General features: G+C 43.2%; 1 protein-coding gene across 1 annotated transcript in view; it reads left to right on the forward strand.

The window, feature by feature from the left end:
• Positions 1-25139, forward strand: part of LOC112540193 (collagen alpha-1(XIV) chain-like) — an 85974-nt gene extending 60835 nt beyond the window's left edge. The window contains exons 39-52 of the mRNA XM_088141571.1: positions 1175-1234; positions 1906-1941; positions 2524-2595; positions 5413-5448; positions 6473-6517; positions 8878-8949; positions 10485-10520; positions 10646-10681; positions 12853-12894; positions 16613-16651; positions 18106-18141; positions 19271-19411; positions 24450-24707; positions 25065-25139. Coding sequence (XP_087997697.1) covers positions 1175-1234; positions 1906-1941; positions 2524-2595; positions 5413-5448; positions 6473-6517; positions 8878-8949; positions 10485-10520; positions 10646-10681; positions 12853-12894; positions 16613-16651; positions 18106-18141; positions 19271-19411; positions 24450-24707; positions 25065-25139 — 984 coding nt within the window. The remainder of the gene's footprint in view (positions 1-1174; positions 1235-1905; positions 1942-2523; positions 2596-5412; positions 5449-6472; positions 6518-8877; positions 8950-10484; positions 10521-10645; positions 10682-12852; positions 12895-16612; positions 16652-18105; positions 18142-19270; positions 19412-24449; positions 24708-25064) is intronic.
• The last annotated feature ends 249 nt before the right edge of the window (positions 25140-25388 follow it).

Genomic DNA, 25388 nt, shown 5'->3' on the forward strand with positions numbered 1-25388 from the left:
TTTTCTTAAGCCTTCCAAGATAATCAAGGATCCACGGCACCCTTGAAAAGTCCCAAATCTTCTCCCAAAAGATCTGGGGGGCTCAGTTACTCCTGACATCCTCAGAGAAGCCTTGAACTCACACAACCCTACTTTGGATAAGGAAGAGGAGAAAAAAGCTGAGTCCCCAAGAAATGTACACTCTTCTTCTCTGATTTCACTGCCCATAAGTTGGATGGAACATTTCCACCCTCTCATTCAGGATGGTGGGGTAACCCCTCTGTTCCAATGCTAACAAATTTTATTTCCTGTTGCAATATCCCATTTATTTTGTTTTTATTCTGTTTTAATTGTAAGTAGCCCAGAGTCATGTATATGAGATGGGTGGAGGAAGGGAAGGGAAGGGAAGGGAAGGGAAGGGAAGGGAAGGGAAGGGAAGGGAAGGGAAGGGAAGGGAAGGGAAGGGAAGGGAAGGGAGGAAGGAACTCCCATTCTCAGCCTGCCCATTTTTTTATAGGGTGTCGGTAGTAACCTTATCTTGACTCACATCTCTGTTCCCCTCTCCTCAAAGCTGGCTTGAAAAAATATACTTTTCCATCCTTCTTTCTGATTTGTTGTAGTTTTCATTCTTTTCAGTTTATTTCTTTTTATAGAAACTAACTAATCTTTCAGGGGCATCCATAGGTGAGGTCAAAAAAGTCACAATGCCAGCCATAACAGTCTGATTTGGGCTCTGCCTGTTTTTTATGCACAGTGCAGCTTCAATTGCCCCACTGCGGCTGCCATCTTGACCTTTTTTGCCTACGCCCTACGGATGCCCTTGAGGTCTAGAGAGCTGAGCGGGGACCTAATGGTCTGTGGGAATATCCTTGAGAGGCAGGAGGAGGAGAGCTGCAACCAGGGCAATGGTCAGATAAGAGGCAGCTCAGCCCACAGAAGGAATGGGAGTGGAGAAAGCATCTCAGACTGGACCCTCCCTAGTTTTCAGGAGAGCAAAAGTAAGGGAGCAGAGAGTTGCTTCACTCTGGAAAGTAAAGGCAGGGGAAGGGGGAAGCGCTTTCAGACTTGCAAGATCCTGTGACTGCAACCTTACAATAAAGGTAGTGTCAGTACTCGTGGTTTTGGTTTCCTGTCTGGACTACCTTGAAGGACTGGCAGGGGAAAATAACCTTGATTTTTGACTTGCCCTCTACAGGGAAGCCCAGGATTTGGGATTCCAGGTCAACTGGGACTGAAAGGGGAACCTGGAGAAAGAGTGAGTTGAAAAACAGAATGGGGTCCATCTCTTGGGGAAAGAACAATATCAAAAAATGGGGGAGGAGGATGGGACTTTCACTCTACAACAGTGTTTCTCAACTTGACAAATTTAATATGGGCGGACCTCCACTCCCAGAATCCTCCAGCAGCATGCTTTAAGATGGTGGGCTTCAACTCAGCATACTGGCTAGGGAATTCTGGGAGTAGAAGTCCACCTATCTTAAACCTTGCTGGCTGAGGAATTCTGGGAGTGGAAGTCCACCCATCTTAAAGCTTGCTGGCTGGGGATCCTGGGAGTTGAAGTCCACCCATCTTAAAGCTTGCTGGCTGGGGAATTCTGGGGGTGCAAGTCCACCCATCTTAAACCTTACTGGCTGGGTTATTCTGGGAGTGGAAGGCCACCCATCTTAAAGCTTGCTGGCTGGGGATTCTGGGAGTGGACGTCCACCCATCTTAAAGCTTGCTGACTGGGGAATTCTGGGAGTTGAAGTCCACCCATCTTAAAGTGGCCAAGGTTGAGAAGCACTGCTTTATCAGTATCTTCTGCAACATCTGTGCCCGCTGATCTTGGTCTCCCATTCTTCTCTGCAGAACACCTGGCAGGAATTATACTGGATGCATCTGCTGTAGGAATAACTATCTAGCTAACTTTGTTTCCAAATTTTGCAGGGCAATGTTGGTTTATCTGGCAAGCCGGGGCAAAAGGTGAGCGTCTGTGAGCAATTAGTGCACCGTAAACATTGCTTGTAATAGTGTTTTGGGTATAATTAGCATTTTAGAAAACTTCACACGGCCTGCCTCCAAAATTCAGATATTTAAGCTAGGTCAGTGTACTTTCCTACTCTTAGCCCTCGCCAGCGATCAAGCTTGCGTGGCGTTGCGTAAAGGCAGTCTCTCTGTTTTTAATTGATTTGAATGCCGATTTTCAGCCTAGCTTCCTGTTTCCCCAAGCGATCATAGAGCGGCCTCTGGGAAGCCAAAGCGTTCATTCTACCTAGTACACCTGATTGCGTGGCTCCATTTTCGGAAGATTGGAACCCATTTACAGCACCAGAAATCTCATGGGACAATTCTTCGTGGCAGCCAGATCTCCAGATCTGAAGCCCCCGCGATGTTCTCTCCTTTAGCACCCACAGTTTCCATCCGGCGAGGCCAACGACTGAGAATTACAAATTCCAGTCCAGCACATTTGGATTGCATAAGGGGAGGCTGTCATAAGTTCTCTCATCCGTAGAGGACGCAAGTAAGAGGAAAACAGACAGGAATGTGACATACTGTTTATTTCAGGGAGAAAAGGGCCCAAAAGGTGATCAAGGTGAGAAAGGAGTGCCTGGGGAACCAGGCCTAAGAGGTAAACATGTAAGTAGAAATTAGCAATGCCGCAGATCTGAGAGATGAATGTGATGCCTAGCCCATGTTGGTGGTGGTGGTGGGGAGATCATATGCAAAATGACCCTTCCTGCTGGTCCACAATATTTCTGAATACAGGGTTGTCAACTGCTTAGAAAGCAGCACACCAATATTTTGTGCATGCATCAACCATAAAGCTTTTTTAAAAGCTTTTTAATACATCTGCACCAGTCTTCGGTTCCCAGGCACAGCTACAGGGTCTGGTTGAAAAAGACTGGCAATGATGTTGATATGATGAGCAAAAATATTCCTCCTCTCTCTAGTCAACCATTGCACTGAATTAGATGAAAATATTCCTCATTTTTATGGGCCGTTCAAACCTAGGCAACTAAACCCTTAGCTGATCAAAGAATGATAATGGAGCTGACTGCCCCAAAGTGGCTCCCGTTTTGCACAGTCCCCCAAGAGAATTTTTTTTTTGATAAATAAGCATCCAAAAAAAGATAATTTGTGGCTATATCAAGCCCAGATCCATGTCATCTGACTGCTAGACAATTTTGACACCTGCTTCTATGCAAGTCTTAAGGAGACCAATTGCAAATTGGGCACTTGGACGCAATTCAAGTGTTACCAATTCCAGGTTGTTCTTGCTAGTGTTGGCTGAAGGATAACCAGTAGGAGGGAACAGAAGATCTACTCCCAAACATGTATCAGTGAGAACAGAATGACCCTACAAATTGAGCAAGTTTCAGCAGTCTATACTAATTTAAAGCATTTATACTCTTATGCCACAATGGAGCGGTGTGATAATCAAATCCATCATGGTGATAGCAGCATCTGCCCTCAAACTGCAGCTGTAACATACTATGCAATGAATTTGGATCCCAGCCCAGTTCATAACTGATGATCACCATCAGGAAGAAGAGATCTGGTGAATCAGAGCAAAGATCCACCCAGGCAGTGTACGGCCATGGGAAACCCAAAGGAAAACATGAGGGCAGTTCTGACATCCCATTATTGGTTCCCAATGACTGATATTCAGTGACATCCTTGTGATGGCACACTCTCTAACTCAGTGTTGTCCAAACTTGGCCACTTTAAGATGAATGGGGAATTCTGGGAGTTGAAGTCCACTCATCTTAAAATGGCCAAGTTTGGACAACACTGCTCTAACTCTATCAACTCTAAGAGATAAGATTATGTTGTTACTCATTAACTTGAATTTTAGTCTCTTTGGAATCATGGCGCCATTTTCCCATTATGGCCAAGCCAAGTCTCACTAGGTTCCTAATGTCTATAAATGTTATAGAATTTATATACAGTATGATTAAATATGTGCATAGCATCATCCCCATCCTCTTTGTGTTCAGCAACATTATCCAAAGCATAGAAAAGGAATAATAAATAGAGGGGCAAAGGTAGGAAAAAATAAAAGAGAAACAGAGCTAGAACTGATTTATACCATTCACTCTACTTCTTCCTGTCCTTGCAAACCATCCTGGTTCCCCCATGTCCATCTATCTCTTCATACACTGTATTTTGCTCTTTAAAGCAAGGATCCTGTGTTATATATACTCTGAGTGTGTGTTCTGCCTATATATTGTAGAACTCAGGGCGGCATACCTAATGCTCCCCCCTCCTCCTCTTTTTCCCACCACCACAACCCTGTGAGTTGGGTTGGGCTGAGAGAGAATGACCAGCCCACAGTTATTCAACTAGCTTTCCTATCTATGGGTCAACTAGAACTCACGGTCTCCCAGTTTCTAGCCCAGTGCTTTCATTACCAAACTGGCTCTGTTGCTGTGCTTGCTAGCTGATGGGAATCAGGCAACAGGCTTGTAAGGTAGCCACGAGATGTGAGGTCCTAGTTGCATAGAAGGGGTGTGAATATGTGTGGAATGAAGCTATACTGCCAAAATGACCAGTATCATCTTTGGCATTAGCAAGGAAAACGGTCTGGGTGTGACTAAGAGTGGTAACTTAGCCTCCCAGCTTCTCTATCTTACCAAAAAGAGTACAATTAAAAATGCTGTTTCAATGGGATAATTCCCTGGATATTTGTAGAAGAAAGAGGGAATGGCCTTGATGGACAGAGGGAAGAGCCACTACCAAGGCAGTGGTCAGATAAGAGGGGCTTGAGCCCAGGCCAAGAAAGTAACTTGAGAAAATGTCTCAGACAAGCCCCTCCCTCATTCACATGAAGATAAAGGGAGGGAGGGGGAAGCACATTCAGGCTTGCAAGATTCTGTTACTATAGCTTTACAATAAAAGTAGTCCTCACCAACATGGCATCTGGTCTACTTACAGGGCTGACAATATTATATCATCATCATCATCATTGTAATCTCTAGTGCATTAATAGAGAACCTTGATAACAACCTTGATTATCAATGGTAACTCAAAAATTACAATTATCCTCGTGGTTTTTGCAATAGCAAAGGTTTTGGGGGCAAATTGGTTTGGAAATTTGGAACATCTGATTTCAGTGGTGACATTTGAAGTGGCGAATGTGCAGTAAGGAACACTTTTGCCACAAGTAGCATGAGAACTTTCTTTTTTAAAGCCCCCAGAAGCTGGGCCATTGAATTGGTTCCAATTGTGTTTTTGGTGGCCAGCAAAGAACAGGGGTGCAAGCCTTCACCGGGGGCTGAAAAAGTATGAAAGTACTGTAATGATAAAATATCCCCAAATCATAGTGTTATCCATTTGACAGAGGGAGGGAGGGAGGGAGGGAAGGAGGAAAGAAGATGCAATGTAAAAATGGAATTTTGGAATGGTGAATTTTAACTTCTGAAACTGAAACACTCTGAACACTTTACATTCTAGGGAGAAGAAGGAAGAAAAGGGGAGCCTGGAATCCAGGTAAGTTGTTGTGAGACTTTTTCTTTATCCAGGGTTGCAAAACAATGTAGCCTGGGCTCCATAAGATGCCAAGTATAAAGGAATTTAGAGCTGGCTTGGGGGAAGGTATGAGTGAGCTGATAAGGGAGAATTACACAATTTACACAGTCCCGAGGTGGAAGGAAGCACGAGAAAAAACTCAAAATGGCCCCACTTGGATTTTGTTCAACCCAAGATGGGTCAGAAAGGAACTTGGACAAGCTTTCAAGATTCTGTTATTCTTCCTTACTATAATAAAGAGCATTCCTGGAACTCCTGCCATGTCTGTTTAAAAGTTACACAGTCCCGAAATAGAGGGTGGCATGAGAAAGAAACTCTAAATAACCCCACTTTGATTTTCTTTCATATAAGATGGGGGAGAGACAAACTCAGGCTTTCAAGATCCTATCATCCTACTCTACGACCATTAAGAACCTTCCTAGAATTGCTGCCAGGCCTGTTTCTTGATCTGGCCTCCCTCGAAGGCCTGACAGCTGGACTCATCCAGGCGCAGGAGGAGGAAGTTTTGGCAGTGATCTGGAATTGAGGGCCCAAAGCCGTAGCTCTGTCATAAGGTGCTCCAAGCTTTCCTTTCCATTTTGGTTAGATGAAGCTGATTGCTGGATTGTCTAGGCAGAGCGGGAGCGAATTTCCCCACCTCAGATTTGCTCACCATCTCCCTCCCTCCTAACTTCAGTCAAGTCACATCCAACATCTTGCATTTCAAGAGTCTACCTCCGTCCTGGCCTTGGAGGTCTCCGTAAGGCTGAAGTTGCTGTCTTTTAACATGCTTCACCAGATCAGTGGAAGATCTCCCAGTTGCATTCCTTCAATGTACTAAGCCTAACAAGGTTTTGTGGCTGCTAAAAGTATTGTACAAACCGAGCCCATTCAATTGATCATTCTGTGCATATTCAGAACATGTGTTTATTCTGTAACTAGGGTCACTTGTTGTGAGAATGCAGCCATTGTCTTGCTCTTAACCCTGATTTTTCTGTTCTCCTAGGGTGAGACAGGCATTCCTGGGAAGATGGGAGAGAAAGGAACCCGGGTAAGGAATCTCTCTGAGATGCATGCGCTAAGATTGATCATTTAAAATATCTGATATTACATTCCTGCTTCATTTTTTAAATTTCTTTTCTCTTTCACTTGTCATTCTTCTTTTCTTCTTTTAAAAATGATGAATAAACAAAATATAACATATCTCCACTAGCGGGAGTTTGATCATGGTTCTTCCTCCCAAGAGTTAAGTTTGGTTCCAAATATAGGGCAGATTTAGATTCCAAACTGTTTAGCCCAAAGGACTAGAAAGGATCTACAGCAGGGTTCCTCAACCTTGGCAACTTTAAGACAGGTGGACTTCAACTCCCAGAATTCCCCAGCCAGCATTTTTGGACATCAATTCACTTGGCCATTCTGTAGATCAGGGTTCCTCAGCCTTGGCAACTTTAAGACGGGTAGACTTCAACTCCCAGAATTTGGGGAATTCTGGGAGTTGAAGTCCACCCGTCTTAAAGTTGCCAAGGCTGAGGAACCCTGATCTACAGAATGGCCAAGTGAATTGATGTCCAAAAAATGGTCTGATGATTGTTCAGTATTATGGACCTCAGCCTTCCCTAAGCATGTTGGAGTTGTGTTCATGCCTAAAAAAAGGGGCAGGTCCTTAATCAGGTGGTCCCTGCCACCATCTTGACTTTTTTGACACGTTCCCCTTCCCCCCAGACAGCTCTGAAGTTGCATCTATTCTCCTTTGGTGTGCATTGTCTAGAGACATTTAAAACACTCTGATTTCCCCACTCTTTGGAAAGGTGGTTCATCTCTAGTCTAAGTCTGTGTATGTCAGCCCTTTGAGGTAGGCCAGGTCAAGAAACAGTCTCCACAAGTCTGACCGGAACTTTACTTTATTGATATAGGTTATAGTAACAGAATCTTGAAAGTCTGGCTGTGTATTCCCTCCCCTTCCTATTCTCTAGTGCAGTGTTTCTCAAGCTGGGCCACTTTAAGATGTGTGGACTTCCACTCCCAGAATTCCCCAGCCAGCAAGTCCACACATCTTAAAGTGGCCCAGCTTGAGAAACACTGCTCCAGCGAATGAGGGTGAAGCAAGTCTGAACTTCTTTCTCACACTTCCTGTTTGCTAGTATTAAAGCACGCTTTTCCAACCATTGTCTCTGACTAGTTTCTCCAAATCATCTCTATGCCTCTCTAATTTTAATATTCTCAGCCTATAATCCTACTGTAGCCTATGCAGTTGTGATTGTTTGCATGGCAGCATGAAATAGTTACTGGGAATCAAGTCCCAGGAAGAGCAGGGGTGTCCACAGGATCTGGTCCCAAAAATTAAGATGGGAGCTATGACAGTATGATCAAAGCTGAGCTCATTTTTCCCTTCCAGATCTATCAGACGGGGAGATGCCATTGGGTTGAGGTGGTGTTGCAGATATGGGCTCCTGAACCATGCCCAGATATGTGGTTGAGACTAGAACCTTCTCAACACGTTGTTCTGTTGAAGGAAAGATCATTGTGGAGTTGGAACAGTCAATGGAAATCCTCAGGTCCAACTTCTCACTGGGTGCAGATTTCCTTGCATGAATGGCATCTGGGTTTTGCTTAATGATTTCTGCTCCAGCATCTTAAAGCAGACTGTACCACTGGTGAGGCAACCCTGTAAGAAATGTGTAAAATCTTTAAAAGAAATATTTAAGGCAAACCTCCATAGAATCAGTGGACAGATGGTCAATGATCTACTTGTTTAATAAATGTTCAAAAAGTCCATTCTGGGGTTTGAGGAGGAATTTCTGGGCAGGCTGTACTACGTTAGAATTAATTGACTTTACCTAAAGTCCTCTGTCCCACATGTACACACTTTTATTTTTTTTTTATTTGTGGAATTGAATGCCCCACCTTTCCATTCACCAAGGAGGTTAATGACCACAGAAACCAGAATCTGTACTAAGACCAAGAATTAAAACTCTCACGAATCAAAGGTCATTAATAATCAAATAATGATTATTTTAATTAATAATTAGTCATCAATCATTGCTGTATTTAATTAAATAATACTTGATGGGGTTGATTGATCGTTAATATGTTTTTGTTATTTAAATTGTTCAAGTATTTAAAAATTAATCAAATTTGAAAGCAAGTTAATCACATTTGGAGATGCCTTGGGTGCCATTTTCTCAACACTGGGTAAGAAACGGCCAAACTCAGGTTTCCACGGTGTTCTTGTTTTTTTGTCAAGGAAATTAGGATAGAACCGTCTTCCAAGAACATGTCACTTTTTTCTGTAGGAAAGGTGTATTGAGAACTTACTGGCACCCTGAAGTGGTACAGCTCTCGTAGAGGTTGGTTTTCTTCTCCATTGAGAAGAAGTCCAGAAGAGCTGACTGTTCTCTCAATCCTCCACAGGGTCCTTTAGGACTCCCAGGACGCCCTGGAGAGCGAGGGATGAAAGGAGATGTGGGGCAGCCTGGCAAAGATGTAAGTTGCAGAGGGAGAGAATGATGTAAGGCAGTGTTTCTCAACCTCAGCAACTTTAAGCTGGGTGGACTTCAACTCCCAGAATTTCCCAGCCAGCTGGCTGGGGAATTCTGGGAGTTGAAGTCCACCCAGCTTAAAGTTGCTGAGGTTGAGAAACACTGATGTAAGGACTACACTAAACTTGAGAGGAAGAATCTGCATCTCCTTTAGAGCAAGCTTCTCAGATCGTGTTAAACTGGGGAAGGAACGACTTCTTACCTCATATGAAGTTTTTGATAGGGTGGCTTCATCCTCTTCCTCTCATGGTTCTGATTTTATCTGGGTTCTGTATTGACTGAGAATGGAAGGAGGAGAAATTCTCCAGCCATTTCTTGAGGGCCCATTTTCCTTTAGTGATGTGGGTAACATCACTGCAGAAAAGGTCACCTGGGATGAATTCTGCCTGATGTCTGAGATGTCTGGTCACCACAGAGATGTTTGTGCAGGACGTTCACGCTTCTCCCTTGTCCTCCTTGCATTGAGTGCAAGAGCCTCACTCTTCATCCATAGAATTTCTCCTTAATTATTTTCTCTTTTGAAAGAATTTCAAGAGCAAATCCTATTTTGGCAAACTGAATGAGAACTAGAAGGAAAAATACAGGAAATTGCTCTTCCTAGTTTTGCAGTGTTTCACTTTTTTTAATCGCTATCTTGGTTTGTTCTCTTTGTTGCTTGCTTCCTGCCCTAAGACCTACCAATATGGGGTGGGTTGTACAATTTCAATAAATTCAATAAATAAATGATGGTGGGCAGGCTTCTGGATGGTTCAGCTTCACCAGCCTCTGCAGGAGGTACAGAGAGCTGTCAACATACTCTGAACTCTGTAGATCAGTAACTGAGTTAAGCTAGATACTCTCTGACTAATCTGATCGCCAGATGCTAGACTACTGTAACACACTCTGTGTGGGGCTGCCTTTGGAGACAATCCAGAAGCTGTAGCTGGTGCAACTGTGAGATTTGTGACAAGTCAGATCCAACAGTGTGGAATAACATTTGTAGCCAGTGCACTAGTTATTAGTAGGCTTCCAAGTTCAATTGAGACTGATGGTTATTAATTTTAAGTCCTTTTGTGGTGCAACACTGGGAAGCCCCAGACAATCCCTTGGAAACATGGAATCAGCCCATCCAGGCAAGTCATCTAAAGAGGGTTAGCTGCAGGTTGCCATCCTCAAGAAGGTCATGGGGTGTGGACCAAATGACCCTGTGGAAGACTCTTCCCCCCAGAAATTTGGACCACCTGGATTTGATTTAATTTTAGAAAGCAATTAAAAGCAGTATTTTTCCAATCTGCCTTCAGCCCTGGCTGATCGTGGATGGCTATCACAGATATTGCTCAAGTATGTTTGGTTTGGTGTCTTCTCCTTCTGTATATACTGCTTCTACTTGTCTTTCATCTTAGCCACCCAGGGTCCTTGGGAACTGGGGTGGATTATGAACACTGTGAAATAAATACAGAATAAATGCCTTTCCTTTTGCTTCTCTCCTCCTCCTCCTAGGGTGCCACTGGAGACAAAGGAGATAAGGGCGAAACTGTAGGTTTGCATGCTCTCCTTCTTTCTGTGAGACATCTTCAAATCTGGCCAATTCGTCTCTTGGGATTTTTTCATGCCCTCCCTCTGTGTGAGTGTGTGTGTGTGATTATGTTGTGTCTCTGCAGGGACTGCCTGGCCCCCCCGGGATTCCTGGAGAGACCGTGAGTAATGCTTGTGGTCTTAATTTCTCCTAGGAATGGTTGCTAGATATGGAGAGACCAAGACTCTGATTCGCTAGCATTTCCTTTGGGAAACCCTAACCCTAAAGAGTAGGAAGTGACCTGGTGAGAAACTAGGAGCTGAGTGATGTCAAAGAGGAAGCAGAAAAAGCAGTTTGAGAGGGGACCTATGACCCAAGAAGTGGTTCATATCCCCTTCACTACATGTGTTCAAGCAGACGTGTGGACAGTCACCACCTGGACTAAACAGGGAGTTGGACACTCAATGGACCTTCTAATATTTATGATCCCATGAAAGGTGGAAAAAGGAAGTTAGGAATAGAAGGCTAGAGAAAAGAATGGATGGGTTCTCACAACACCTTAATTAGGCCTAGAAAGTGCATCTGGGCATTCATTCATTCATTCATTCATTCATTTATATTTCAAATTTGTCACCGCCCATCCCACCGCAGAATGACTTGAAGGCACAGAGCACATGAGATGCTTGCTTAGTTTTAACCTTGCTTAATTATTTTCATGACCTTGTGTAAACTCAGGCCTTTGAGTTAGTTTGTAATTCAGTGTGTTATACAAATGGGTAACTCCAGGAAGGAAGTGAAGGAAGTCTCTTGTGCAAACCAAGCCAATCCATGCTACGTGGTTCACACGCTCGCCTTGAATTCCAGAAACACAGTTTTTTGTCCAGGGTATGGGGCCAAGCTATTGTGATAATAGGGGAAAAAAGCAGGATAACATCTAGACATTTAGATCTGCAAATCAGAATCTGTTTCAAATAATGAATTGTATTTGCAATCCTGATCCTACTTGGTCTCTGGATCTCTGTCCAAAGTGATTTGATTCTGACTTTCAGACTGAATTAGGGGGGAAAAAAACATTTGGGAAGATGTACAGTGATGTTCAGACCAACTCTGATTTACTGGTTCAAGCTGGAAATGCAATTCAGAGATTCAATTCAATTGCTTTTGAACCAAATCTCCAAACACCCTTGCCCACCCTTCCTAGGCACTAACTGAGTCCTGCTACTCCCCAACTTTTTGTGGGGGAACTTCTGTTTCACAGCATGCATTATAACTGGATTTCTTCTCCTCCCCCTGAATCCAGAATGTGGGGTACTAAATCATTCCAACTACCTTCAGGTATTTGCTACCTCCAAGTGAGACCTCGTCAGCAGGTAGCCATTTCTGGGGGTTGGAGTAGCAGTAGGATCTTCATCCTTCTCTGAAGACTCATCCAGTTCTGAACTGAGCCTGACCAATTAGTGGCCTAAATTATATTGAGAAAGTAGGTTCTTGAGGTGTTTATTGTGATCTCCAATGGACAATCAACAGATTACCTAGCTCCGAAGGATAAATCTGGTTCTTGTAAACTGCAGCCATTTCCAGATTCACCATTGGGTGGAAATTTCAATAACTGGGGAAGTCTGTTTCTTGTAAGGCACAGCACCAAGCCTATCGTTCTGCAAAAATGCATATACCAAGATTTAATTCCCATCAATTTGGGTAGATTGCACCCTGGCGTCACCAAGACTTTGCTTTATTCCCCACAACATCATTTTGGAAATGTTTCCAGATGTTTCAAGACAAAAGCATTAACAACTGAATACTTGGCCACCTTCTCAGTCAGCCAGCAGACATTCTTGTAGCAAACTTCATGCATGCATGTGTGAGGAGGATGAAATTGCACTGAGTGGATCTTCTATAACTTGCATGACAGCACTTTGCACACTTCTTCAGCCATGTCTTGCACAAACAGTCACATGTTGCATGAAGGCATGCTTGTCCATTTGTCTGGATATCCTTCTTTTGGTAACACCTAAAGCCATTCTCAGAAAACAACTCTGTATCTTGAAAACCTCTCTTTCATACTCTGTCACTTGCCCATTGCAACTGATGACCCCGATGGATAAAAAGGGACTCTGCCATTGGTACTAATGGGCTCAACATCTCTCTTTCCTCGTCTCTTATTCTTACTATCTTTGAGTAGGGTCAAAAAACAAGGCTAAGTCTTGGGGTTGCACTGGCATACAATGCCCTCCCCGGTACCTCTAAATAATAATAATCAGAAGTGTTTGGAGAATATTTGCAAAAGTTGTTCTTGCAAGGTCCTGCTTCCATCCTGAAAGATTCTTTCTTCATCTCCTCTGACTTCTTTAGGGTCCTCCTGTGGAAAGTACCATCTTCATCAAAGGAGAGAAGGTATCATTTTTTTTTCTCTGTAGGAAAATCATAGACATTTCTTAATAGCCAGGCAGTATGTATAGTATGCTAGACCATGTTCAAATGGAATTGACTAGCTGTGTGGTAGGAACCCAGACAGTGGCATAGCCTTTGTGTGACCTAAACAAGCACATTAAGCCATAATATGATTTCTTTCTTTGGCCACTGCATGCTATATGAGCAACTACCTTTTCTTAATCTGTGTTTATGGTTTCGTAGGTTAGGTGAACTCTGACAATTTGATGCATGATATCACTGAAGAGTTAATCTGCCCTTGGAGATGCATTTTATACAGTCCATGTAGATATCAATTGGGTTGGCCACCTCCCCAAGAGCAAGAATAGGAATCCTCAATTCCTGGAGGCATTCATCTCTCTTTGATGTGGTCACTAGAGTTTCTGCTCAACTGCCAAGAGGTTTGCTACCAAATGTGTTAAATCTCGGAAGCAGGGGTGGGTGGGCTCAGAAAAAAAGAAGGTTTCCTGAGAATTAGGGCTATCCCTTATCTAAAGTGGGACATCAATACCTTTTAAGTTGCCCCCTTTTCATCTTCCTGATGACCAAACAGATTTACTTTGTACCTTCATTTTTAATATATGTGTGTGTGTGCAAGAGAGAGAGAGACTCAAAATGATATATATTTAATTTGAAGGCCGTATTTGGACAGTATGTAGTTGCAAAAATGTCTATGAGAGCATATATCTTTCTGAGCTCTTGGAAGTTCTGGCTCTCCATCAAAGAGAGAATATTTATTATTACAAGTTACAAAAAATAAACATTGATTGTTAATTGATTATTTGAACAGTGATCATTATATTTATATGAAGATTGATTATTAATTGATTCAATGTTTGTGTTTGAAGTGGCTCCTCCCACTTTCTCTTTTTTGCCACACCTACTTTTCTCTGTCCCCACCCACTGTTTGAATGTGGCCCTCAGCACATCCCAGAAGACTTGAACACACCCCAAGGCTCCACAAATAATGTCTTCTCACCCTCAAGACAGATTTTCTTCATATCTTCCTTTCAGCATCAGAGGCCACTGAAAAATTGGTGACAAAACTAGTGGGGAGATGCAAAAGTGAGGGTGAACCCTTGAGGAAGCTTCTAGAAAGCAGGTGATTCTCTAGTAAAATAGAAAAGTTCAAGGATGAAATTTCCAGCCAAGGAAAATGCGAATCCGTGACTTGGGTGCCCTTCATTCCACCGGAATCTGTAAAAGCAGACACCAGATTTCTGTGAAATGAAGCCCACCTGGCATGGAATTCCTCTTGCCTCCTCCTTCAAGAATTTGGTAAGCAAAGATTTGATAGCTTCCTCAAATGTCCAGCTGGAGAAGTTGGACTCAGGAATTTTCAAGTGAAGAAATCAGTAAGACCTTGGAGAAGGCCACATGAGTCTATGGGTCAATATCTCACCTCATGGGATGAAAAAAAAATGTTGCTGGGCAGAGAAATTATTTTGTTTTCCCTATTAGTCCTAATTAAATCTGAGGAGAGAGAATTTCCTTTAGGAATTTTTTCAAAGAAGAGAAATTCAGAACAATATTCAGGGTCGAGTATGGTGGTCTTGCACTTCCTTAGGTAGAAGATGGCAAGGATGTACATGAATTATACAATCTTTTGTTGCACAATCATCCCTCGTAGTTTGCAGCCTTTCCGGTTTTCTGTGTTTAAATAAATCCCAAGGAAAAATATCAAGGAGGAACTTCTTCTGGCTTTCTTCAGTGATGGTGTTGATGTCCCTACTAAGGAAAAATCATGCCCTTGGAAGCTTGTTGGGAGCGTCTATTTCCCCTGGGAAAAAAATGGTGATTTGCAAGAACATTTGCACCTAGCTCTCTCTGTAGCAAGTCCTCAGAAGGTAGAAGCACTTAGTCAACTTTGGTTGATCTCAAACAAATTAATCTGGGTTAGCCCAGGTTAGAACTTTAATGGGAGACCACCAGGGAAGCTAAAAAATTACCTGGAAGAAGGGATTTGCCAAGCACTTATGTATTATGGTGGGTGTGGGTCTTCCAGGCTGTGGGGCCATGTTCTGGAAGTTTTGTTTCCTAACGTTTCGCCAGCATCTGTGACTGGCATCTTCAGAGGGCAGGAGCACAGACAGGAGCAGTTCTCTCTGTGCCCAGGATGATGTAACCCTGTTGTGGGTATTTGTAGAGATCAGCGAGGGTGCCTGAAGGGTGTGTGTGTGTGTGTGGGGGGGGGGGGTTGGGTTAATGAGTGGCTGCTTGTTTTGGTGTCAGAATATGTGTGTATCTTCCTGGGGGTTAGGCAGGGTTATTTCTATTGAGTTGTTAACGAGTGGCTGCTGAGGGTGATTAGCATGTTCATTGTGTGAACTGTTCACACGTCCTGGTGGTTGAGCTGAGTTCGTTGACCTTTTGCAGGCTGTATTTTTCAGGATTGGTAGCCAGGTTTTGTTGTCCGGCCACACAGCCCAGAAGACCCACACCAGCCATCGTATTCCGGCTGTGAAAGCTTTCGACAATACACTTATGTATTGCTTGCAAGAAGTTGAGCTCAACTCAAGGGATCTTTAACTATCTTTAAGATTCTACTGAAGAATTAAATCTGTGTAATATATAAGAGTTGCTCAACTGTTACAGACTAATTTGTTAATTTTGCAATCTCAGGCTTCCCTGAGACTGGAAGATGGAGGTCCCATTGGGTGGTGGGGTTGATTATGTGTAGAGGGCAGAGGGAATGGCCTTGAAGGACGGAAGGAAGAGCTACTACCAAGGGAATAGCCAGATAAGAGGGTCTTGAGCCCAGGCCAAGGAAGTAACTTGAGAAAACATCTCAGACAAGCCCCTCCCTCATTCACACGAAGATAAAGGGAGGGAGGGCGGAAGCACATTCAGACTCACAAGATTCTGTTACTACAGTTGTTACAATAAAAGCAGTCCTGACCTACAAGGCATTGGTTTCTTAGTCTGGTCTACCTTGTTGGGCTGACATTATGTGATCAATTCATCTTCCTTAGGACTCCACATCAGAATCAGATACTGTGGAGAATCAGGGGTCACAACACTCCCCTGACCAGCAGGAGGGCAGTCTGTGATGTCCATGGAAGGGTAGTGACATCTCAAGAAAGGGCAGGGCCATTTTTCTGGCCCTTTGGGGGTTTGTTGGTGTTTTTAAGCACTCTGGGAGGCAGACTCCTTCTATCTCCATTCTTAACCCCACTCCCCAAACAGGCCAGAAATTGGGCAATGAGGTTTGGGGTTGAAATAGGTTCGTTTTGCCTCCTAGAGATCTTCTGTCCTCTCTCCACTTTTAATTGGAGGAGAAGATCCCCCCAGTCACGCTTTTGCCCTCAAATGTTGGTGGTGGGACTTCAGGGTAGAGAGGCTGCTAACGGGGTCCAGGCAGGACCTCCATTTTGCTTTTAGACACTAAGAATTGAATGTTGAGGTGCTAAGCACTTGCACTGTGTTGCTCTGAGGGGACATCATTGGGGGTGTCCAGACAGCAATGGGGGGTCTGGAAAGAATATCTTAGCCCTGGGAGGAAAATCTCACTATCATGACTCACTATTACTCACCATTTTTCTCCTTGGATTTATTTAGCTGATGGCTTTTGGGAGCCCCTAATCACTTTGCTTGCTTTTTAGTAGAGGCAAAAGAACAAATTAAGGAACCTCCCCTGAACTTGTGGCTTCAATTATATGCAAATTCTTGTTTTATTTCCAAGGGAGACCCTGGACCAGCTGGCAAAGGGATGGATATCAAGGTAAATAAGAAAAATAAAAATCAGCATAAAAAGATCCCCTTACTAATTCTGTAGTATGTGGAGTTTAACAGTTCCAGATCAACAGCCCCCTTCCTTCCTTCCTTCCTTCCTTCCTTCCTTCCTTCCTTCCTTCCTTCCTTCCTTCCTTCCTTCCTTCCTTCCTTCCTTCCTTCCTTCCTTCCTTCCTTTTTGCCTTTTTCAAGCATGAATTTGGTGGAGATCGAGCAGTGTTCCTCAACCTTGGCTACTTTAAGATGCGTGGACTTCAACTCCCAGAATTCCCCAGCCAGCCATAAATTCTGGGAGTTGAAGTCTATACATCTTAAAGTTGCATCTTAAAGTTGCCAAGATTGAGAAACACTGTGATAATCAACCCTCACCTAATTTGATCCTCTGCTGGGCCCTGCCAAGATACCGCTCTGCACAGAGGCTTTGGGTGGGTGGGTGGGGGTCTTCAGTCAGGCTCCCCAACCCAGCGCCCTCCAAACACGATAGGATTTTTCAGCTGGAGTTGTGTTCTGTCAAACACAGGTCACATATTCTTTGCTGCAACTCAGAAGACCAGATGAGAAACCAGTTCAGTTGGATGGAAAATATTTTATTTTATCTGATTTTGCAGGGGTCAAAATGATTATAGATTAATTGCACGGTTCCCTAGCGGCTCTTGAGAAGAGCTAATGGACTTGACTAGTGTTTCTCAACCTTGGTGGCTTTAAGATGTGCGGGGAATTCTGGGAATGGAACTCTACCCATCTTAAAGCATGGCTGGCTGGGGAATTCTGGGAGTTGAAATCCATACATCTTAAAATGGCCAAGGTTGAGAAACACTGAGTTAGAAAGATATCAGCATCCATTCATGTGCGTCATGTTTACTTTCTGCATTGGGTGGAAAAATATAAAAGGCCAACATTGTCCAAGAGACATGTGATTTACAGATCTTTTCTCCATTTATCTCAACTTTATATTTCAATTTTGGAGAGGTATCTTGTGAATGAATCCCTCATCGTGTCCCCAATGGTTTGCATGCCTCCTGATGGAGCTTGATTGGAGGGGCCCAGTGGCTAGAGTACAGGTGTGTCTGTGGGTTTGCACGCGTGTGTGAATTTGGTTTCCTTTGGATGACTGAATGCTGTAGCACCACATGGGAGATCCAACAGCTGAAGTCTTCAAGGGAGGACGCATTGCTCAAAAAATGTTTCTGGTGCTCAGGGGACCCTTTGTGTAAGCAAGCATCTCAGCTAAACATTTTGTAATCTAACCCAGGGTTCCTCAACATTGGCAACTTTAAGACGGGTGGACTTCAACTCCCAGAATTCCCCAGCCAGCCTTGCTGAAGTCCACCCGTCTTAAAGTTGCCAAGGTTGAGGAACCTTGATGTAACCCATTATGTCTATGTTGTCTGTGCATGGAATTCAGTGAACACATATTTCTTTGCATTCTTGATATTTATATAGGACCTGGAAAGACTTTTGGAAGCTTATGGTATTAAGGTATGTGACCATCCTGCCTATAAATGACATTAGACGGCAAACAACTTATTTGCTGTTATTGGTGAAGCACATGGAATTACCCATGTAGTCACCAAGAGTCCAACTCAACTGCAAGAGGCCTTAAATACACTCAGGCAAAACTTAATCTGGAGGTAACATGATGTCTCATGCTTCGGAAAATCTTGGGGTATTTGTGGGGGCAAACAGGTATTTTAAGGAACCAGTTTAACATGCTTTTGAGAACAGGGCTAATGGGTTATGGAGTTTTGGATGCCAGCCAGCATTTTGCCATTCAAAAAAAGGGTGTGTATAGGAAATCGCACTGCAAACTGTAAAGATTGTTTGATAGTTCGGCTCAGTATTAGCTATGATACAAAGAGGCTGATTCCTCTGTCACCAAATTATCCAGAGTTTAATCTGGCATGTGCCAGGAAAGTGTTGAATTAGGATTCCTGTACAGAACAGGGAACTGGATCCTACCAACTGTATGATCCTGTGGCTGGAAAGAATTTCAGTAGGTGGTTGTATAATTTGGATTTTGTACATTCACTCGGCACTGTTGGAAGACCTGAAAGACCGAGTTAGGGACAGATCATCGATGTGGTCATTAAGAGTTGACAACGACTTGGTGGCACATAATCGATCAATCAATCAGTCACATTAACTTAACCCAAATTAAGGGTAGAGATTCACAGAGTGCTGAGGAGAACCACCATTAGATCTTATAAATCAAGTTCTATATAACTTTTTTTTTTGCAAATTTTCAGCATGTGAGTGGGAAACAGGCTGCACTTGACCATCACCTGTGTCATCCTCAATCTTCTCTCCTCACCCTACCTTGGTATCTGAAGTTTTGCAAGGAGAGACAATAGGTTTCCTTAACCCGGTATCTTTCAGAAGGCTCGGGACTACAGCTTCCAGCATTCCTGGCTAGTATTTTGCCTAAGAATTCTGAGAATTGTAGTCCCAGCAAATCCAGAAGAGTCAGGCTGGAGATGGCTGAATTCTGAAAATACTCATCCTTTTATAATACAGGCCCTCTTGTTCTGGTTGGGGCTCTGGTTCCTTGGGCTTTCCTTGGTCGAACAGCATCAACCCCATTTTTTATTTTTTTGTTTTTAACTTGCAGCTCGCTCTGTTGAAGGAACTGACTGACCTCCTTCTGCAGGGTGGGGTTCAAAGCATGACTCACCACATTGCTGATGCCAAGAAGGGAAAGGAGAAGGGCGGGAAGAAGAAGCAAGGATCAAAACAACCCACAACCTCTACGGTGAGGATCTCAGGCACATCATGCTCTGAAAGTGGGAATGTGGGGTTGGGGGAGACTCAGGTTCCCAAAATTGTTCCCCTTACAATTTTGTCCTTTTATTTATTTATTTATATTGAGAATTTTACATACAGTAAAAGACAAATCTAAGGAAAAAGAAAAAAAAAGAAGTGCAAGAAAAGAAAATAAGAAAGACACAAAAGTTGTGAAACACAATGACTTTGGACCTTTTCTTCAACAGATGATTACAATCTTGTCACCCTTTCTCCCTCGTAGATGTTATACAAGTCCCTCCAGCCCCTCACTTAATCCACATCTTTCTTAATCTTCAAATCCATAAATCGTCATTTCATTTTTTTTTCTTCTTCCAGCAAAAGGTCCATATAAGGTCTCCAGTCTTTCAGGAAAGTTTTTGTCTTTTTTTCTCTGACCAAACAGGTCCGCTTTGCCATCTCAGCAAATTCTGACATTTTCACCATCCATTCCTCCACTGTGGGAATTTCCTTGATCTTCCCCGTTACAACTTTGTCCTATGGGCAAGGCAGTCCACACACACAAACACACACACACAGACATATCTCCCTGGCAGCAAATCCCTTTCAGTTTCCATGGAACATCCTTGCCATCAAGTATTTAGAGGAGGGATCAAGGGCCTCCAAGAGTTGCTAGCTGTAAAATCCTGCCCTGGACTCACTTATTTTATTCTCTCTCTCTCTGAATCAGTCAATCCAAATACTGTGATCATCACCCTCCTTCCATATATAAAACAGCAGCATCGTGTTCAGATGTTGGATCTGGAGTAGAGAGAGACAGGCTCAAATCCTCCTGTAATCGTAGATATTCAATGGGCGAGACCCCGTTGCTTCTTCTCAGTCCAACATCCTTGAGGATCCAGCTAGGAAAAAGCCTTTGAGGTGCCTCCTTGTGCTCCCAGAGTGAAAATGGACCACAAACAAACCAGCAAAAAGGTTTTGGTGTCACGTCCATTCATGAACCCCACTACTCTGGAACCTGGGAGTTGAGACTAATTCCAGTTCAAGGTTTCAGAGATCACCAGAGGTCTATTAAAACAGGGTTCTTCAACCCCAACTCTCGTGTTCAGAGGCTTATCTTGAAGTCTGTAGGCCAAAGGAAAAGGGTGGATTTAGGACTCAGCCTGGATCCATGGTTCTCAACCGGGATGAGTGGACTTCTACTCCCAGAATTCCCCAGCCAGCATGGCTGGCTGGGGAATTCTGGGAGTGGAAGTCCACCCATCTTAAAGTTGCTGAGGTTGAGGAACCCTGTATTAAAACATTTGCTTTTCCCCCAATTAAAAAAAAAAAGCCTGGGGTGCGCAAACGATGTTTTCCTGCCAAATTCAAAATCTTCCCTTCTTGCTTGGGCCCTGTTTTATATTTCTGCCAACTGGGCTTTTATTTGGACATGACATATAAGGATATTTATTACCCCAATTCAGATGCCGTTTAGCACTCTTGTTTTATCCCGTTCCTAAAATATTTGGACTGCATACGCAAGGACAAGGGTCAGGGGTATCCTCTGCTGTGGTCAAAAAAGTCAAGAAGGCAGCCATGATGGGGTGACCAAAACTCTGCCTGTTTTTATGTGCCCTTTTGATTTGACTTTTTTGACCACATCCCACAGGCTCCCAAAAGGGATCCAGAAATAGAAAGCAAAATAATTGTGGGTTTTTGTTGTTGTTGTTTGAATACTTGACATGTTGTCTATACTGCAATTACCGAGCTGGGAAGAAACTGACTGCATTCAACATAATACATTTAACCTGGTTATTGAATTAACCCATGATTTCAGCTTGCTCAACCCATTGAGCCATAAACTAACCCCATTTGTTGGCTTCACAAAATATCCCAAGTCCTTTACACAGATGCAGAACTGACCAAGGCTAACATTAAGCTAGCTTGGCATGTTGCATAAATGCAACTGCTAGGTTTGTAACTGACCCAGAGCAGAGCCCAGAGCAAAATGAAAAATTGTTCTGCTGCTCCATCTTTGCCTTGTTTATCAACCTCTAGTTTTCCTGTGTGTGAGATAGATAGATAGATAGATAGATAGATAGATAGATAGATAGATAGATAGATGATAGATAAGACATAGATGATAGATAGATAGAGATGATAGATGATAGATAGATAAGACAGATGATAGACAGAGAGATAGAGAGATAGAGAGATAGAGATGATAGGTGATAGACAGATAAGACAGATAGATGAGATAGATAGATAGATAGATAGATAGATAGATAGATAGATAGATGATAGATAGGACAGATGATAGGTAGATAGATAGATAGATAGACAGACAGACAGACAGACAGACAGATAGAGATGATAGATGATACAGATAAGACAGATAGATAGATAGATAGATAGATAGATAGATAGATAGATAGATAGATAGAGGATAATGATAGATAAGACAGATAAGATAGATAGAGATGATAGATAAGACGGACGGACGGACGGACGGATGGATGATAGACAGACAGATAGCCAGACAGATCATGCACAGGAAAACTAGAGGTTGATAAACAAGGCAAAGATGGAGCAGCAGAACAAGAAAAACAAACTTCCAAGTTTCATATTTCATATAGATAGATAGAGTGAGAGATGAGAGATGAGAGATATGAGAGAGAGAGAGATCCTGGGAACACAATATTCCTGGTGGGCAACATGCTAGAACTACAGATAATGTCAGATTCGATCTTGGCAAAGATTTAAAAGACCCAGGTCTAGAAGCTGAGGAATCTCTTTCCTTGCCTCCTACTTCCTCACCTACCACCCTTGCTAAGGTAATTTTAAAAAAGAAGAACCTCTGCAGACTGCTGACATCTGGAGCATGCATTTCATTTTCATGTTCTTGAGCAACATGAGTCACAGCATCCTAGAGTTGAAAGTTACCCTTGACGTCATCCAGACCAACCCTCTGCCCCAGTGTTTCTCAACCTTGGCCACTTTAAGACATGTGTGACGGCGCCACCACTTTTCTGGATCCTTGATTCCCCTGTGGACCTGCTCTAACTCTTAGGAAGTGGTTTTATACAGTCAAGTTGGAAATGTCTTTCTGTAAGTGAAGCCTATTCCATGTTTTGGGATGACAGAGAACAGACCCTGGCTCACCTCAATCTAGATATTCAGGGACACATCGTATGGAGCTTCAGGAGGAAGAGCCATGACACTGTTCAGGAATTATGCCGTAGAAGTCTAGAGTTTGGTGGGTCCTTTGAGGTTATCGAGTCCAACCCTCTGCCCCATGCAGGAATCCAAAGTCGAGCTTCCCCAACAAATGGTTGTCCGGTCTCCCTTTGAGCCCCTCTACAAAATGGAGACCCCCCCCCTGTACTTCTTGTTCGCTCTCCCTCTGTCACAGTGTCGTATCCTCTCAGCAAAAGAGAGCCAGCGTCTCAAATCAAACCAGTCTGTTTCTTCTGGTGGTCATTAACCAGCACAGAGCAAAAAAAATCAGCAATGCAACAGTGAAGATGAGGGGAAACACTTCTTGTTCCACTGTGTCCCACTGCCTCTCATCACCAGTAATGGGGGGCATGCAGAAGAATTTAATTCAAAGAAATCACTGTGTAATGATGCCAAGAGCACCACATTGGCAGGGAAATGCTGAACCCTGGCTATTGTCTTAAAGCCTTGAGAAAATTCCTGTCTCCATGGGGACCCTCTTGTTCACTGAGGTCTCCTAAGAAGATTTGCCTCCTGTTCCCCGGGGTTCCTCTCTAGGCGACTAAGGGCTGGGCCTCCTTGGGAAAGGTTGCATTTCTCAGTAATGGTCTCCCTATGGAGCAGAAGCTTGTAACTCATTCCTTCCCTGTGCAAAAAGGCCTGGAAAGACATCTCTGAAAACAAGCTCTTAATTGCCGACTCTTGATTGCAATCATTTTTCCATATTTAAATGCCATTTGGGGTGTCGAGCTTATGTTTGGTTCTAGCTTTTAAAATTTTACTGGAAATCACCCAGAGGCTTTGGTCGGCCCATGTAACGAGTTTAATCAGCCAATCAAAGGAATGATAAAATACATCTAAATATCATTCAAGAAGCATAAAGAGAAGAGAGAAATTATGGTAGGCAGAGGGAATAAAAGCAGCAGGAGGAGGCATCAAAACATCTGAAATCTTACCTGATTTTGCTTCTGTAGATCCCACTGTTCAACCATCATGAGAACTAGTTGCTTTTCAAAATCAACTAGTTTGAATCAACCGTTGTACTTCCAGGCAGAATCAAGCACATGCTTTGATGTGAAATGTGATCATCTCTCCCTCTAATTTGCCTTCCTAAAGAAAGTTGGGTAGATGGATCATGGTTGTTGAAGTTCACAAATAGGAATCATCCTTTGTCTCACGCAATGCCACAGAGGTGTCCACAGGGTACAATCCAAAAAGTCAAGATGGCAGCCACGGTGGTGCTATTGAAGCTCTGCCCAATTTTTGTGTGTGTTGCGCCTAAAAAAATGGGCAGAGCTTTAGTCACATTGTCATGACCACCATCTTGACGTTTTTGACCATACCCTGTGGACACCCCTGCAGTTCAAGACAGCGGATAGCAAACATTTTCACATCATTCACACTAGCTTTTTATTCTTGTCTCTTCTGTTCATGAACCTAAGGCAGTATTTCTCAATGTTGGCCATTTTGAGATGCACGGACTTCAACTCCCAGAATTGGGAATTCAATTCTGGGAGTTGAAGTCTGTGCATCTCAAAATGGCCAACATTGAGAAACACTGAGCTAAAGTGCTAGGAGCCCATGAAATGAACCTAATTCCAGCAAGGTGTGTAGTCAAGATGGTGGCCACAGGTGTGCAATCACACACTCTTTTTTACAAACAATGCATTAGAAAAAAGATAGGGCATTGATCACTTGGCTGGAGCTGTCCCCTTGACTTTTCTGACCCCCTCCTCTGCAGACCGCATGATTGCAGTCCTGGATATAAAATCTTTCCGAAAGATACTGTCGTCAGGTTTCTTTTTTTTAATTTCCTCATGCTTCTAAATGGTATTTTCATGTTCTGTTAGGTCGTTCCTGCAGAAAACCTTACAGCTACAAGGAAGAGTGAAACTCATGATTCTGAAGCAGCAACCGATTACTGGAGTCTGGGTGAGCTGGAAGCTAGGAAAACAACTCTCATTTCAACAATACCGAGCAGAACTGAACATCAGGAGGCAAAAGGAGAAACGCTGAGCTCTCAAGGTGGACCTTCTAAAAACGTGACCACCGAGAGCAAGGAGGAAACGTGGTTTCTCAATCATTCATCATTGAGGAAAGAGACAAAGGTAAAGTATCCACACCACAATTCCACACCTTCTCACAACCTGCTAAACTATGGTTTGTCTAAGAATAGTTTATTGAATAAAGCATGGTGGATTGGGTTATAGACATGACTCTGAGCAGTTCCCAATCATTAAATTCTAACGCCACCAGAAAGCATGCAATGGCGATCAAATAATAAAATGAAAAATAGTTCTTCCAATAAAGGAATTTTCCTGTTACCCTGGGCTTCTACAGTATATCTTACTCTTCTCTGCCTGCGCCCCTTTTCCCTTTTAGAAATAAATCAAAACAGGCTTTACAACCCTCAGTGCCATCTGGTGTGACATGCTCCACTTTAAACCTCTTGCCATTTCAACCAGGTTAAAATGGGTTTGCCTCTCTCCAGGTTAACCATCTGGTTCACCAGCAACGTCCTGACACCTGGTAGCGCCTAGCTCACTCAGGCTGATCACAGAAAAGGAAAGCAGGGCCAGACCTGGTTGGTACCTGGATGGGAGGAAACTATAATTAGATTTGGAACCCCCCCCCCCAAAAAAATCCAAGAAGGCAATAGAAAAGCTGTTGTCAACCCCTAACAGTAACCAAGAATGAACCTAGATGAACCTAGATTCATTAATCTCATTAGTCAGGTTTATTGCAAGAAAAATGGTATTCGGTTATGGAATCTTAGAAACTGGATATGT

The sequence above is a fragment of the Python bivittatus genome, unplaced genomic scaffold (assembly GCF_059951505.1).
Source record: "Python bivittatus isolate LINGU-HERP-01145 unplaced genomic scaffold, Pbiv_v1 ctg000330_np1212, whole genome shotgun sequence".
Classification (NCBI taxonomy): domain Eukaryota; kingdom Metazoa; phylum Chordata; class Lepidosauria; order Squamata; family Pythonidae; genus Python; species Python bivittatus.